The 16796-nt window shown below is 41.4% G+C and overlaps 1 protein-coding gene across 4 annotated transcripts in view; it reads right to left on the reverse strand.

The window, feature by feature from the left end:
• Nucleotides 1-2630: 2630 nt before the first annotated feature.
• Nucleotides 2631-16796, reverse strand: part of SPATA6 (spermatogenesis associated 6) — a 49341-nt gene continuing 35175 nt past the window's right edge. The window contains exons 11-13 of one of the 4 annotated variants that reach the window (XM_032118160.1): nucleotides 15815-15914; nucleotides 12226-12293; nucleotides 2631-8587 (exon numbers count right to left, since the gene is read on the reverse strand). In XM_032118160.1, the coding sequence (XP_031974051.1) occupies nucleotides 8389-8587; nucleotides 12226-12293; nucleotides 15815-15914 (367 nt within the window). In that variant the 3' untranslated portion in view covers nucleotides 2631-8388. The remainder of the gene's footprint in view (nucleotides 8588-12225; nucleotides 12294-15814; nucleotides 15915-16796) is intronic. The other 3 variants (XM_032118163.1, XM_032118164.1, XM_032118161.1) reach the window with 3 other exon arrangements.

Genomic DNA, 16796 nt, shown 5'->3' on the forward strand with positions numbered 1-16796 from the left:
CAAAATCCTCTTCCTACTTTTACTGGTACGGGTCTAGAATCCTTCAAGGGGAGCAGGGAGGCCTGTAGACATCCCATGGCTCTTTAACTCCTGCCTTGGGATCCTGTATCACACCTGAAGCCACCTTCATGCCTTCCCCGAGCTGTCTCGAAGGCAGCTCCAACAGCTCTGTGTGTCCATCTCCACCACAGCTCACAGGGGTGATTGAAGCGCGTTCCATCTGCCACAGGCTGGCACCGAGCTGCCGCTGCTGCCATTCCAGCACAGCCCAAGATCTCAGCAGCAGGAGCTGAAATTCCAGGCAGTGCAGGATCACAGCCCTGCTGGCCAAGCAGGGCCAGATGGCACCACCATGCCAAGGACAACAAACAGTTATTAAGTTGTCAGAGCCTGAAGCAAAGTCAGCCAGAGCTGCCGAGTTGGTGCCATCTCTGATTCCCAGGAACAAGCTGTCCCCAAAGACACTGCAGAAAGGCTCCTGGAGAGGGCACTTGAGCAGATCTCTGTGAGCCACAGGGTATCCCCCGAGGAGTCCCTGTGCCACAGGAGCAGTGTGGAACAGTGCACATGTGTGTGCAAAACAGGAGCATCTGCACACGCAATGCCCAGCTCCTGCTCTGGGGTTTCTCTGCTGGACTGCGAAAGGATCGGGCGCTGGGATGGAGATCATCAGGAATGGTTCCTCTGCCACTCTGGTTTAGACTAAGCCAGCAAGCAATTCTTTATTTCTTTATTTTTTTATTTCTTTATTTTATTATTTCTTTATTTCTGTGGGAAGGACCAGGGTAACCATTTTAAGAACCCCATAATTATTGCCACACGTTCCAAAAAGAAATGCTGTTCTGTTACTTGCTCCTGTGGCTTCCACAAAAGCAGCATCCAGTTAAATATGTGAGACTCACAACCAGCTCACACAGTGCAATAGTTCAGTTTGAAGAAAAAAATATTCTGCTGGAAGCAGAGCAAGTAGCAGTGTCAATTTTTCATTAACCTACAGCCACTGTCTCTGTAGACTTACAGCTATAAGTAAGATTACTGTTATAATTTTTTCTGGTCCCTAAGGGAAGGGGAAAAAAAAAACTACTCAAAACTTTTAAGGTCATTAAAAATCCACCTTTAAATTGGAGGTAGTTCCAGTTTACTTTCATATTTCAAAATCAAATCTTAGCTGCAGCCTCACATCAAAGCAGAAATGTCAGTCGCTTTGTTTCTACTTCTGTGAAAGAAGTTCCAGCTTATACACGAGTTGAATGCCAAGTAAACAGATTTTCCTGGGGAACAGAGGCAGCTTTCTTTTGTTTGTTTTAAACATATGTAAATAGAGTCCCAGGGGCTGAGCTGCCTGTCATTTCAACCAGGTTCACACTCATGTCACTCCAGCTAGTGATTTCTGACTGACCTCGACCTCGGGTCAGGACTACAGAAGTTTCCCTCTCCACTCCTCCACAGCCACATCAAGCAGCTGCTCATGGTCTTCTCTTCTGGTCTCACACCTCAGCACAGGGGAAGCAGGATAATACAGATTCCTTTTTTGCCAGTTTCTTATTCTATTGGGTTCTGTTTTCTTTTTAAGCTAGTTACTAGTTAGAGAATCACAGAAATACCCTGGTCCTCTGTCAAAGCTGCTGTGGTGGTCCTGAAATCTCTGGGCAGAGCAGAGCAGTGCCTGGAATCCCTGGATACCACCAGTGACCAGTTGGGCTGTGCCCACACACCAGCCGTGGATTAAAGGCTGGTGGCACCCACTGGTTCAAGCTCAAGATGATGGGAGACAGAGAAGAAACAGGAATGGGTTGGTAAGAAAAATGACCTTTTTTGATTTTTTTGGGTGGGTTTTTTTTTTAGCAGAAGGTCACCATCACTCTTGAGCTTCCTCTTTTCAGCACCAGGCACTTAAGGAGTGGAGCATTATCCTCCTCAGAGCCAGAAGACACCAAAGAGGAGCAGGATCCCTGCACATGTCCACCTGCTCCCACTCCAGGGGTCAGAGCTTGGTGCAAACAACACTGAGGGCAGGGTTTGATCCCTGTAGGAGCCACACACTTCAGAGTTGGCCTCGATGGTTCTCGTGGGTCCCTTCCAGCTCAGAATATTCTGTGAAATCTACTCAGTTTTTTTTTTAATTTAAACCAGCGGATCAATGCAAAATCGAGCACTTCATGCTTGTAATTTCCAAATGACTTGGGTTATATCTCAATCTTCAGCACTTGTTTTGGGTGTAAGACTGGGTAGCACCAGGGATGCATCAATTTATAGGCTCTGCAAAAGCCGCAATTAAGGAAAATCCTCAAACACTGAGAAACCTCAATTTTGATTGGCCACGTTCCTGTAACTTATTGATAATTCAACTCACTCGAGTATTATTCAGTGTTTTCCTTCTCCCTGCTTTTTTTATCTCTTGACAAGTTTACAAAGAGAAGAATGGAGCCGAGCTGAGCTGCATTCCATCCAATCTGCTGCCTCCACAAGCGGCAGAGAAGCTAAATGAAGCCCAGAACATATGGCACTGTGCTGACAGAGCTCCCAAACTGGTTCTGCATGAGCAACAAGGAACATCTTGAAACGCACAAGACATATGTGTTTTAGGAAGAAGATTGAAGTGTTTCATAATAAAACAGGACAAAGTGAAATACAAGTGCTGTATAAAATTTTAATTAAAAACTGGTTTTACCCCTCGACGTGAATATACAATATGTTTCCCAGATGGATTTCATATTTAAGTATTATCCAAACCAGAAACATAAATGAGACAAATAAAGCCTTCAAAAATGGCACAGAGGCTAAAATGTATGTAAACATTAGATGACTGTGGTGAAAACAAGGCAGGCAGGGAAAGCAACCTCTTAGCAAGTGTTTACTACTGGAATACTGAATGAAACAGTTCCTACAGCTACAGTCAGGGTAACAATACAAATACAAGCATTAGAATTCACCACCACTCGGTGATGTAAATGGTGCTTTTGTTACCCAGGAGTTGCACAGGTTATTTTCTACACTGATAATTCATGGTATAGAAATGCATAATTCATGGCATGCCAGGCATCAAACACTCTCCACGTCTGCCCTGCTCCCAGCCTCCCACCCTGCTCTGTGTGAAGCTCTCTTCATTCCATGCCATCAGCTCCACAGGGTTATGCAAAGGCCTGGCCATAGAACAGAATTTTTGTGCTGTCTCCTGAGGATCAGTAAATCCTTATGAACCAGGAGGGATGTTGTTTTGCAGCACCAAACTCCTTTCCCCAAGGAGGGGAGAAGGTGGCTCAGATTCCCACAGCTCAGGCTGCAGGGAGTTCTCTGCTGGGCCAGAGGCAATCACCCAGAATTGAAGGGAAATACCCATGAAGAAAAAGCACAATCTCCACATAGATCAAGCAAAGAGAAAGATTACAGTTCCTTTATGTTGCCATCCAGACAAATTATCACCACACTTCAGAGAATTTCTCACAAAGACAAACTGGGAACAAACTCCATGCCTTTGGCAAGCCAACACTGATAAAAGGAGCTACAGCCACATCTTTCAAGGGCTTTGGTTGATGATGTTTTGAATTCTGTGGGGAAAGCAGCAGAAACCAACAGTAATCAAGGGGGCTTGTGCTTAATAGTGCCTGTGCAATGGCAACAGGAATATTGGGGGTTTCAATCACTTCCCACAACGCTGCTGCATTTGTTGGAACTGAAAGGAAATGGGCAAAGACCAATGCTCTGCTGCTCCCAGAGACATCACCTAAGGCAGACACCCCTTCTGTCAGGGAGGCAGCTCATCAAGATCAGCCCTAGAAGTGCTGTTCTCTCTTAGCTTCAAGTGTTCTCACTGGAACCAAGAGGCTCAATTTCATTGATTTGAAAGTTTCCTCAAATTCCTTGATTACTAAACAAATCTCATGAGAAATTTTCAGCATCCTGATAATGATCACTCCATGACCACTGAAGTAATTAACACCGTGGCCTTTCCTATGACCCAGAGATTCCACATTACCAGATTTATACAGCAAGAGACCGCTGCTAAAAGGCTGAGAATTTTGTTGCATAGTCCAGTGTCTCAGAAAACACTTCAAGCTTAAAAATTGGGAAGAGCAGAATTATGTACCAAGTTATTCCTTGCACATGGAGTGGGAAGGCAGAGATTCCTTTCGACTTTCTCTGACAAACCCACGGCACACCATACAAAATTTTCCACTGTCACATTGCACCCTTTGTTCCTGGGGAGAGGATGAGGACGAATGATGTGAGAGATGTGAACAGCGCTGGTTAGTACACAGATCAAGCAGCACTAAGACATCAGGATGAAAAAAATAATTAATATTAAAAATAAGAAAGAAAGGTATCATAAGAGCAATCAGTGTCAGGATATGAACCCAGATCATGCAGGAGAGAGCAGCTGAGCAAGATACCAACTGCAAAGATTAGCTCCTAAGAGCACATGTAGTAAAGCAGCTCATTATCTTTTCTAGCCCTCTCTGATCAAGATAGAAATGTATTAAATCTGATTAAGATTTGTTTAATAATTGTCTGATTAAAACATAATAAACCTGGGAAAATTAAAATATAGCCTTTTTAGTAACCTGGAGATAAGATGGGACTTTTCAGCCAGGCTTCCATAAGATAATTTCTTTAACATTCACCTCAGGATCCCAAAGCAGTTCAGAGTCATTTAATTAAGCTTCAACAGAGCACAAACTCCCCATTTTACAGCTGAGGTAACAATGAGAAGGAGTTTGAAAAAGACTATTTAATACTGAGCCGAGCTAAATGTTCTGTTATTTTATCCCAAAAATAGATTCCCAACATCTCCAGGTAGATTTCTTTCTCTCCTGACAATTTTGGCAGCCTCTGAAGTAATAGTAAAATTCAAGCATGTGATGCAGAGTCTGAAGAACAGCCCTCATCACTTCCCAAGGTGCTCAGCTTTGGAGCATAAACACTATTCCCCATCTATCTTACAAAGCTGCTCCTACCTGTTCCCATTACTCCAGCCATCCCTATGCTTCTTATCCTCAGTGGAGCAATTTAAGCTTCTCTTCCTCTCAGTCAAAAACTTAGATAAGGCAAATCATTAGAGTTTGACATTTTTGCCTTTAATTCACATCAGGTCAGTGACTGAGTGATTGCCAAAGCAGCTACTCCCCAGCCAAGGATTTGCATTTCTACTGAACACAGGCAGGCAGTTTGTGTAAAGCCAGCCCAAGATCCTGAACTGTACCAAGTTATTCACAGGGGAGAGGGAAGGGAGCAAGTAGGAAGCAGAGTCTGACTCACTAAAATGAAAGTGATTAAAATATTGCACTGATTGCATCCTGCAAGCATCACTGGATGCTGAACAGCTTTTGGTGAGAATACTCGTGGGTTATAATAACTTGGGAAAGGCAAGGGAGAGACACAGACTACAGAAAAGCACTAATTCACTCCTAATCTGGCCCATTATTGCCAGATTTGAGTAGGCAGCTTTCCTTTAAGAGCTAAAATGACGGGGGTGGAATTAAGCCATCCCACTGTCACTAGAACTTTGTGGATGGCAAAAGATAAGGAATGAGCACAGAAAATGCTATTTAAAGCTCCACTCAGGAACCAAGGAATTTGCATTTGATAGAAGGGATTTAAATTGTATCAGAAGGCAAGGTGCACTAAACAATTACAGTTTATTGCTGTGTTGGTTCAGTGCCTGAACCTCCACTTCTCCCAGGCTGCAGGGGCAGAGGAGCAGCCATGCTCAGAGCTGTGTGTGCTGGCAGAGCCACCTGAGCAAACAGGGAAGGGCAAAATGCTTCTGAAAACAAAGTGCCTTGAAGATTTTGGGGACAGATCAGAGTAATTGGGTCTGAAGTCGCAATCCAGAGGAAAGTTTTCCATTTACCAAACTGGATTTCCAGCACAGTGCTTGGAGGAAAGCACTCTTTGCTGTATCATGGCATGAGCTGTGGAATGACTCTGACCCAGGAGAGGAACATCTCCTGCAGCAGCTGATTCAGAGAGACATTAAACACACATCTCCCTCCCAGCTGGAGCAGGGCCAAAGACACTCAGAGGCTGTCTGCTCCATTTGATGTTATGCTGCAGAAGAAGGCTACTCTGAGAATATTCATACTGGTCAAAATTCAGTAATGACATTTTTTTCTCACATCCAGTTTTCACCTTTGCTGAAAAATTTTTCATCTTTGATGAGAACTGAAGGTTGCCATATTATCATATGCTTTCGTTTCTTTAGCTAGGGGATTTAACAGATACATTCCAGTCATTTCTTGGACCCCTTGAAAACACCACCTTGCTTTTTTACAGTGGCCCCCAACCTTTGTTATCCCCTCATGTCTTGAATTCATGGCATCTTGAGTCCTTCATCAAACATACAGAAAAGCCCCACAACAATCCCTCAGCATTCAGGCCTTCTCACACATTGAACAAACAGGGACTGAAATCTGCTGGATTGCTGGGGAAGGAAAAATCAAACAGGTTTTCTATGTCACAGAGCCAGATCAGGCCAAAGGGGAGCAGCAAATCTTCAGAACACTAACTTTTACTCAGCTGTGACACTGGGGAGAGAATGCAGAGAGAATATTGAATAAAAACTGCAGGATACCACGAGAACAAGATTGAATCTTATGGCTCAAAGACATACAGGAAACTGCAACAAGCTTCAGGTTTCAGCAGACTAATTTTACACCAAAACCTTGGAAAGTATCTCTCAGAATCTGCCCTGCCTATTTAGGATCTACTCCAATATAGCTACTCCTCTGAAGAGCAAGAGAACTATTCCTTTGTGGACTAATATGGGGTCACTGGAGAGGCCAGTGAACACCAGGTCCTGGTAGCACAACCCTCCATGGCCTCCATGCCTTCAGGGACACAGCTTGGGCAAAGTTTTACTTTTCATTTCTGCAAAAACAAGTGTCCTGCTACCTCACAGAGTGACTCGGTACTTCTCCATCGCCTGAGACTGTGCCACCAATGCCCCGTGAAAGCACTAATGTGCTAAATGGCAGCAGGGACAGGAAGTCATCAGCGTTAATCCCCTTCAACTGCTCCAACACTTACACGGAATAGAAACGTCTGTGTGTGAGACACTTCCTCTGAGAGCGCCCTTGCCCGACACAGCAGCACACGGCCCTTCCACGTGCTCTCCCACCAGCGCAGTGCTCACCAACTGCTTGCTCAAATCAATTATGTTGTCTCAGCATTACAGGAGGGAAGGCAGAATAGACCAACTTTTTGTTTATGTAGGCATGCTGGCAGGTTCCAGTCATATGTTGTGCCATCTGTACTGCTAGCTTTATCCTTTATCTAATCACAACAGGTAAAATGGCATCGGTGGAGCTGACTCTGTTCACTCAGATAGGGAGGCAGCCAGAACAGGCGTTTGTTTTTTCCTCGTTCTGAGGGGAAGCAGGAGATGGACACTCTTGCCCTTTTAAAACATTCAGCTTTTCAATGGATGGGCAAATTGCCCTGGTCTGCTAATGTGGGATCTGTTCAGCGCAAGGCTGAAAAGGTTCCATCCCTGGGGAAAGCATCGAACTGCTGATGAACATTTGGTGGCCTTTAGCAAAAACGGAGTGATTTCTGCCAGCAGGATCCCAGCAGACTGAGAAGGACAGGCCCCAAATTAGGTGGGATTGTGATGCAGGAATTTCAGAAGGCCTGTACAGAACACAAGGAGCTTGCTGACTAGCTCTGGTCTTTCCCACTCCTTTCTTATTCATATTTTTTAAAAAGACAAGTGTATTGGCAAATGTCATGGCTGCATTCAGGAGAACGTGGAAGCTTTCAAATGCAAAGGCTGTGTGAAGATGACCTTTCATCTGACACAAAGGCTGCTGGGCTGGGTGGTTTTCTTCTAAAATTTCACAGTATTAGAACACTTGTGACTACAGGTGCTCAAAACCACTTCAAATACATACCTATAGGTCCTACTGTATCAGAGTTTGTGCCCTTCTCAAAAAAACCCCAGAAACAATTTAAAGGCAACTGTCTAGAAAACAATTCTCTTTGCCCCAGATGGGTCACTTTTAAACCAACACTCACATTCACCTTCCCCTTTAGGTCCCCTCTCTGGCCACCAGGACATATTCCTTCTTCAACCAATTCTGTTTATGTTGCTAAATAGATTTAATTATTTAATAAGAACTGGCTGCAGCTGAAATCTGAGTTGATGTCAGATAGGAGTGTCCAGCAGACCTATTAGTCTTCAATTGACTCTATGTTCAGAGTCTCAAAGGAGCAACACCATATTGCTTAACTGTGGAGGGGATGTTTTGTTAGGGAGTTTTAATCATTTCCTTTTGTCAAACCCCCATTTCTCCAAAACCCTGCCCAACCATAATGACACCTTAAAAAATAGAGTACAAATATTGTTATATAAAAATAGGTTTAGTTACAAATACTGTACACTGTGTGTTTTCAGGTGAGTTGCTTTCTTGTGAGTTGTATATCTTGGTCTGAAACAGCACCAGCAGCTTTTTCGTACATGTTTCTGTATATTTTTCCAAGACTCTCCTCCAAGATTGCTCTGTGAGGCTTCTCTTTGTACACAGCTGCAGGAGCAGACCAACATTCACCATTACCCAAGTGAACAGGAGTGTTCTGCTGCGCTGGAGAACTGTCAGAGGAAAGAAGATAAGAAACAATGATCAAATCTAGATGTGGAAGAGGAATCAGCGGCACAAAACCAGCAGAAATACCAATGTAGAGCTGCTAAGCACAGATTACCTTCCACAAACCAAAAGTGGCACTGCAGCTACTTTTAAGAAATGGGAACCCCCCCATGTTATCATTCACACAAATCCTCCCCCACTTACCTGAGTACACTTTGTAATGCCCCCCAAACAGAATTAATTTTCAGAGAACCTGCAGTAATTCTGCTGTATTTTTGCAGGCTGTGTCACCAGCCAAGAGCAACACAGTAGGATTTTTGTGTCCTTTGAAGGTGAAATTGTAACCACAGGCAGCTATTTCAATATGAAGACAATCTATCAGGGGGATATTAAATTACTGTGGTTGCAGCTGTAAAGTGCTCTATCAGAAACATCTTGGATTAAGTTTTCGACCAAATACATTTTGATATAGTGGCAATCCAGGGTTCCTTCCCCACCCCATCTTCTGTGTCACTGTTTTAATACTAAACACAAATACAGGCTCATCTTTCAGTTGCTTTGAGAAATTATTTCCTAGATCTATGAAGTGAAATTTATACTCTGAAAATCATTACAAAACACTGCCAAGTCTGAATAGTTTATATCTAAACATCATGACTATTTGCTTCTTCTTGATGCTTTCAAAACAAAGGTTTGTGTCATATAATTAAATGAGCAATTTCCCTGTAATAAAGCATGAAATAAGAAGCTCAAAAATCATCAGAAAAAAATTACAGCCAAGGTGACATTTTTCACATCTGCTCAGAGATTTAGGCACTTAAGACACTTAAAAATTAGGACTGAGTTATCTCCAGCCTTTTGCAAATGTTCTCAGTCTGGGAAATGAAACTGGAAATATGAAGCTTTACAGTTTCTTATATACATGTCATTTATTAATGATAGTGTCTTCTGCGATCAAACCAGTACTTAAAACTTCATCCTCTAGTTAATATCTGGCAACATGTGACAAAATTGAAAGAAACCTTATGTCAAATCCAGGAATACATGTACCCAGCTGCATCAAAACACAAGGTTTTCACTTAGAGAGCAGAAAAGGGGAAGAAGAGGAAGATTAGGATCTGTTTTCTAAATTGACACCCCCAGCTTCCACTGTCCCATGGAAAACAAAGGAGGAACAGCTTTTGCTTTTAGATTTCTTACATTCAAATATTAAGGTGATGCCAACCTACACCAAATAAAACAAGACCTCTTGTGTGGCTCCAGTATTAAAAAGAGAGGAAGGCCACTTTCACACTTATTCAAAAGGCTCCATCATTTAAAGCCAGTCAATGGCATGGAGCAAATTTAAACCTGTGTTTCACAGTCTGGACACAAAGAAACCGGCCTACCAAACAAAATCAATGAGAAGTTATACAGGTTTGTGTCAAATGCAGACAAGTCAATACCCTGGGGACTCATCAACAACTGCAGTTCCACCTTCTCCTTCCTGCAGTTCGTGGTACCTCACTTCTGATGGAGAATTCTCAGCCCAACAAGCAGGCACAGCACTTGTAACTATACAACAAACAGCTCTGACACTCTTTTCCTTGGAATCCATTTCCAGCAGCAGCCTTGTGCATGCCTTTTCTTCTCCTAAAAGCTGAGTTTACCTAGAGACACTCAAAGTCCAACCACTTTAATTGCAATAAAGACTCAAAACCCAATAGTAACAAGTTCCTTATTCTGGTACTGACAAAGACTTATAAAAGGACATAAGCTTAATTTTCCCTTCTCTTTCTGGAGGGGTGTGTGTTTGTATTTCCATTAGCCAGCCCTTGTGCATGAGATACCTGGACAAAGCTACAGCAAGTTAGGGAAGAGTCCCTCTCCTGTCTCAACTGGAAACCAGCTGACAACTTGAGCTAAGCAATCTGGGAATTACACTCACAAATCACATTAACAGCAGGATTTCTGCACGCAACTCCCTGCTCTGAAATACCTGTCATATGCTTTTGTTCCCTCATACATCTCCTTTAAGAGTCCCAGAAGTTCTTCTCGGAGTGAATCATATACTAAATATTTCACAAAACACAGACCTTTTCCTTGCTCCCAGTGGTTTTCAATCATCCATCTACTTTACTGCCAGCATTTGGTCGACAGTACCCTGTCCTTCCATGAACTCTGTCTCTGTCCTTGTATCCTGTTTATAGCACTGTGGCAAACACTCAGCAATCTGACTGTCCTCGAGTCCTTTATGGCTCACCCCCAGTGCTGCCAGCCTCTAAACCCAAGGAGCAGTCCTTTCCCAACCTGAGTGCCACATTTCATATCCCATCACTTCAGGATTCTTGAGTATTAGGGTTTGTTTTTCATTTTTTTTTCATGGTCTGCAGTTTCAGCATAAACCTCAAAGTCCCAAAGCTGCCTCAAAACAAAAACTTGCACTTCTCTCTCACAAACACATCCTACACAATTTAATTGCCCCAGCTGTGAGGACAAAGGATAACGGAGCAGAAAGGCTACACAGAATACAGGAGAGAGCACAGGTACCGGAGACACCACTCCAGCAGCTACTTCACAACCATATGGAAATCAGAGTAATCCCTTGCACAGAAGTGATTACAAATCACAGGAATTAAAAAAAAAAAAAAAAAAGCCAGCAAATCATAAATGAACTTTTTAGAGCTGACAAATTTCAAGTAGAAGTTAGTTATGGTACCCATATTAAAATACCCTCCTTTCAGGACAGTGGTGATTTGGGATGCCTTTGTTGGAAAACAGTGTGTCACATTTAATTATCAAAATAAACCCTTTTCTTTTCTAATGGCAACACCTCTCAAATATAGCACCACAACTTCTCCCTTAATATAAAGAAAACCAGAAAAGCCATAGAAGCCCAAAAAATAGTTAGTATCTTTCCTCCAATAGGTACCCAAAACATTGTACAAAATACTGTGTGCATACACAAAGAACATCAATATTGCTAACTTCTACTACAGAAGTCATCAAAATCAATCCAATCAGTATCTTATAAGTAAATTATTCAAATTAAACCCTGGTCATGTATGTGAGGAGTACACAGAGTAATTAATCTGCATAAACCAGGCTTTTAAGATCTCAGGTTTCCAAGACAGCTTCTGAAATATGGCATGCTGAATCACTAAACTATACCATAGAAATTTGCTGTAGTTTTTGGAAAATGTTTCTCTTTTCTAAATATCTATTTCTCAAAAAAAAAAAAAAAAAAAAAAGGAACAAACAAAAAATCCAGCCTCAAACCATATTACTGTATAAATTTATTTCTGCACTCCTATAGTTTTAAGAAAAAAAATAACAAATTGATTATTTTAAAAGTGACATTTGCTCTCTGGTTGACAAATTCCAAAAACTTCTGCCCAAGAATAATTTTTATAGCCAGTCCAGTTCCAAACCCAGTGTTTTATGAAGACTATACTGGCACAGTGCCAAACAACATCAAAGGCATAATTATATTTAACTGTATTTTGCTTTTAGGTGAGAAAGCTTGGTATGAGTAACACCTCCAGAAACCTTTTCCCTGTGCAATATAGGAGAAAGCTCAAAATGGGAGGAGAAATTTTTAGCTAAATGTAAAGGGCAATATTGAGTATGGATGTTTTGTCTTGGTCAGAGAAAAACTCCATACCTGCTCTGCAGCTCACTCAAGGTTAAGGGCGCGTTATCTGAAGGTTCTCTTGTCTGAGGCACATCATCCTAAAAAACCCCAGAAATCAAATTCTCATTACCTTGGTTTCTGATTACAATGATCTCATTTCAAAAATACTTTCTTTCCATTTAGATGACTATTAAAGTGGTTACATTTCTTGGGGGAGAAAGGGACAAAGTGTAATGAGCCAAATGCCATTTATGAACACTTTTAATTAAGTTCAGTACAATTCAGCTAATAATTTTCAGGTAATAAACTGGAAAGAATTTCTAGACAGTGTAGATCTAGAGAACTAGGCAGATAGCAGAAGCTTCAATAATCCCCAACAAACACACTGGCAAAATGCTATGAAACCTACTGCTTACTGCTTTTGTGTTTCTTGCAGAAAAGGGGAAAAAGAACCCAAAACTTAGGATGTTATTAATTTCATGTGTTTTACCAGGTAGAAGCATTTCACATATCTGAATCCTTCAATTTCATATCCAAGGTTACAGTACATGCTCACTGAACTTTAAAAAAATCTGATCCATTTAATGACCCTTCAGTCAGGTACTCTCAGATGCAGTTTTGCCTTCCAAATGCTATCTAGACATTAATTAACCCAAATTTGCCCTCTTAAGGAAGAAAGGAACAAAACACCTGTGTGGAGGGAGCCAGTTGCTCACCTGAGATGGGATGGTAGAAATTTCAGCACACACAATCATGTTCACTCTACTCTGAAGAGCAAAGACTCTACTTAAGGGCTGATATTAAGTGATGCTTTCAGCACAAGTCAATTGCTGTAAGGATTAGTAAACAAATCCATCTTTCATGCTATAGGAGAAATAATTGGAAAAAAGACTGCAGTAAAAATAATCACACTTGCTGGTAACACAGAACTGGGAGAAAAGACAATAAATATAGTGGTAGATGGCAATAAGATGCAGAGCAAGCTGAACAGCAGCATATGGATGAGGAAAAACCTGAGAGGATTTATACTGGTGAAATGCAAGGTAATAAGTGTGTTTGTAAACAGGAAAGCTCTCTTCCTTCAGCAGTCACAGACTACAAAGCACTGAAGAGGAAATGGGGTACAGTGGTAAATAGAACTCTGCAGCATTTGCCAGAGGCACATTATGTTCTGGAAAGCAAAAAAAAAGATGGAAACATTACGATACTGTCAGAATGTCACAGCAGAATGGTACAGTGGACACCCCAAGGAATCCGCAGCAGAGCTCCAGCCACACTATTTTTGCAGAGCATTATGAAAATGAAATTTTGGGAGACACAGTTGGATGCTTCTGGGGATGGTTATTTAGCATTAGGCTCTCTGGAATGAAACAGAGTAAGAGATACTTCTTAACCTTTCAAAGTTTGAAGAGGATCTAGATTGGAGCCAGAATCTGCTCACCACATTGCCAGTGCACTTGTTTTACTATTCCCTCACTTTCAAGCTGACCTATTTACCTCAGCCATCCACTGTGCAACACCACAGCCTAGATATTGGGCCATGTAGGGAAGCACAACCGATCCTGGTGTATTTTACAGCACTCACTGCACAGAGAACAGGGTTTTTTTCCCTTTTTTAAATCAGGTCAGCTGCTGTGAGCACAGCTTTCACAAGCCAGCTCTACACAACTAGACAATACCACAAGACTTCTCAGTAGCATCCTTCCCTTCCTTTTGCTCACTGGAAGGAAATGGAGTGAGAAAAATGGTCCTTTGCCAGCATTGCTCTGACCAGATTGATAATTAAAGGTCCAATACCCTAATAGCTGGATTTTTTAGGGCAGAAACAAAAGGTTTTCCAACAGAAGAGGGAGAAGTATCACCTCTGCTTATTAATCCCTGTGAGGATTCAGCAAGTGTTTGATCCTGGAAGTGACAAGGTGCAATGACAGAAAACCAACAGAAAGTCCCACAATTGAAGAATTCCATCACAATGTTTGCAGAGTCTTTTTGACTGCATGGAGAGACCATGTAACCAATCATCCAACTCTCCTTATCATAAATTCATGGTCTACTGTTCAAGGAAAGCAGTCAAGAACCACTGGAGATAGTTCAGGCTGTGCAAGCTTTCATTAAATGTAGGTGCTGGACTGACAGGAAACTCAGTTTGTTATCTTAAGTTCATTGAAACATCAGGGAAGCATTTGATGTGATTTGTACCTATTCTGAGTGGCTGAAACACAGAAAAATGTCATGGGCATCTTCTATTTGAGAGACAGCAGCTCACAAAATCATAACATTCACATACAAACTCAGGGAGGTACAGCATGAACTAGATCAAACAGTCTTAGTATGCAAGAGAAAAGCTTTTTTTGAGTTTAAAGAAATAACCACAACTAAGCTAAAAATGAAGATGGAACAGAAACAAGAAAATAACCAAATTAAGTGAGAATGAGGTGAGACAATGAGCTGCCCAACTTGGCTAAATTTGGGGACATAAATAAATAGATAAATAAATAAATGAATGAATAAATAAGGACTTCAGAGTGAACACAGATGCTCTGCAACCCATCTTGCAGGAGCGGATCAAGACAACAAGCATCACTTCTGCCATGGGTTTCCTGTAGCCAGCGGAGTCCCCCCATCCCAGCCAGCACAGCAGTGCTGCCCCTGCTCTTGCTGTGGGGAATGTGATGGGGGGACATCAGGGCTTCCCACTTCCCACTGATACAGGGAACTACAGCCAAGAGGAAAGCTGGACAGCTGGGGACAGCAGCAACTTAAAATTGCACTAACATTCAAAAGCAGATTTCTGTCCACATTTCATTTTCTAAGAGAAACTGAAGCAAAAAAAGCTGCCTTTCTCCACTTTGGGAGACTTATGTCTCTTCTAACCCATCCATAACATTTCTGAGTTAGATGGCCAGAGCTCCTAATCATTTTATATCATAATCATCATTATGATCATTATATCATAATCATCTCTCATCCTTACATCCTTTTTATCCTACCTTTCTTTTGCTTCACCTCACACTCAAGATTGCAGATGAACAATCTTCTTTTTCAGTTGGTACAATGCTCTGGCGTTTTCTGAGGAACTGTTTCTCAAAATTACAATCGGAAAAATTTTTGTCTGTCTAAAACCACACCTCAAAATTTCATCAGGGGTAAAATATTCTGTTCCTGGGTGTAATCTCATTAGACAAAGAGCTCTGTTCACTGAAAGCCAGGTAATTAAGGAGAAAAAACCACACATCTGAAGAATAATATTAGCTCTAGAAACAGCTGGATACATGCAGCTGCTGATGTGCAGCTGCATAACATGTTAAGCCTTGGTGTTCCACACATCTGTAACATTTTTTGCTTAAACTGGAAGTGGAGAATCAGGATATAAAAAAACCCAAACCCCAGCATAATTGTCCTCAATGAGAGGGTGCCTGTACCACTTGCCCATAAAGGCTAAAGATAAGGAAGCTTCTGAAATCAGTGTGAAACAACTGAGCTCACACACCAAATCCATATTTCTACAATCAAGGCTGTCTCAAAGGACAACATTATAATAAATCCAAGACTGTAGGCACGGTTCTCTTTTTCAGCCATTTTGGAGAAGAGAAAGGATTTAGTTTGCAGTCAAACTTACAAATATCAGGCGCTGTCTAGCACTGTGTGTCCTTAAAATATTTTTCACTCTTTTATGGATCTCGTCTCCATTTGCTGGTGAAGGCCACCCAGTGCTAAATCTGCAAGAGGGAGAGGAAAAACAAAGTGAAGAAATATTTTCTTCTTGAAAAGCTCTTTGGTTCAGATTTCTTTTTTCTTTTCATTATGAAGCATGCATCACTTCCTTCTATTTGGAACACACACAATGTTTAGATTTGATTCTTTTTCTCCTCTGGGGTACAAGTAAAGAAGCATTTCAAACCAGGGCATAAATAGTGTGCAGCCACAACACCAAGAGAAGATGCAAAACAGAAAATGTTGATGATTTTGTAACTTGAATACTGTTTTTGTAACGTTTGTGTGGCCCCTAAAAAATAGAAAAGCTGTACTATTCCCAGTGACCAGGTTTCAGCTGCCTCTCTTTAAAGGAAGTATTGCACACATCAAGTTCTTCTCCCTGGAATAAATCAAAAGGAAGGTAACCCCAATGCATCCAAATTGGAAAACATATGGAGTTAAAAACCTGCAAATTCAGTCTTTATTTCATAAGAGGAACTGCATTTTACTTTGGGGTTTTTTTTTGGTATTAAAAACTAGGTAGCTTTCTTGGTATGAGTAACTTAAAACAAACAGCTACTTTTGGATTTTACCCTTTTACGTTTTGGCCCACATTTTTTTCCACTTTGCTAAAAAAAGCCCTCATCCTTCTCAGCAAGTTCAGAAGCTGGCAGAAATTTCATATCAATAGTTCTTCTCGGTCTCTTAAGGGAGGCAACTAAGATTTAAGAATGGGATTGTTTACATGCCAACCACATGTTATAATATTAAAAAAAACGTATTTTATTTTAAAGAGACATCAATAGAAGGAAAGAATAATTAAGGGAAAAATATGAAATGCTTCCTTATATAAGCTCATCACACTGGAAAGAAACAGAGCACCGAATCAAGACTGTGCATCTTCA

This window comes from Corvus moneduloides, chromosome 9, assembly GCF_009650955.1.
Source record: "Corvus moneduloides isolate bCorMon1 chromosome 9, bCorMon1.pri, whole genome shotgun sequence".
NCBI lineage: Eukaryota > Metazoa > Chordata > Aves > Passeriformes > Corvidae > Corvus > Corvus moneduloides.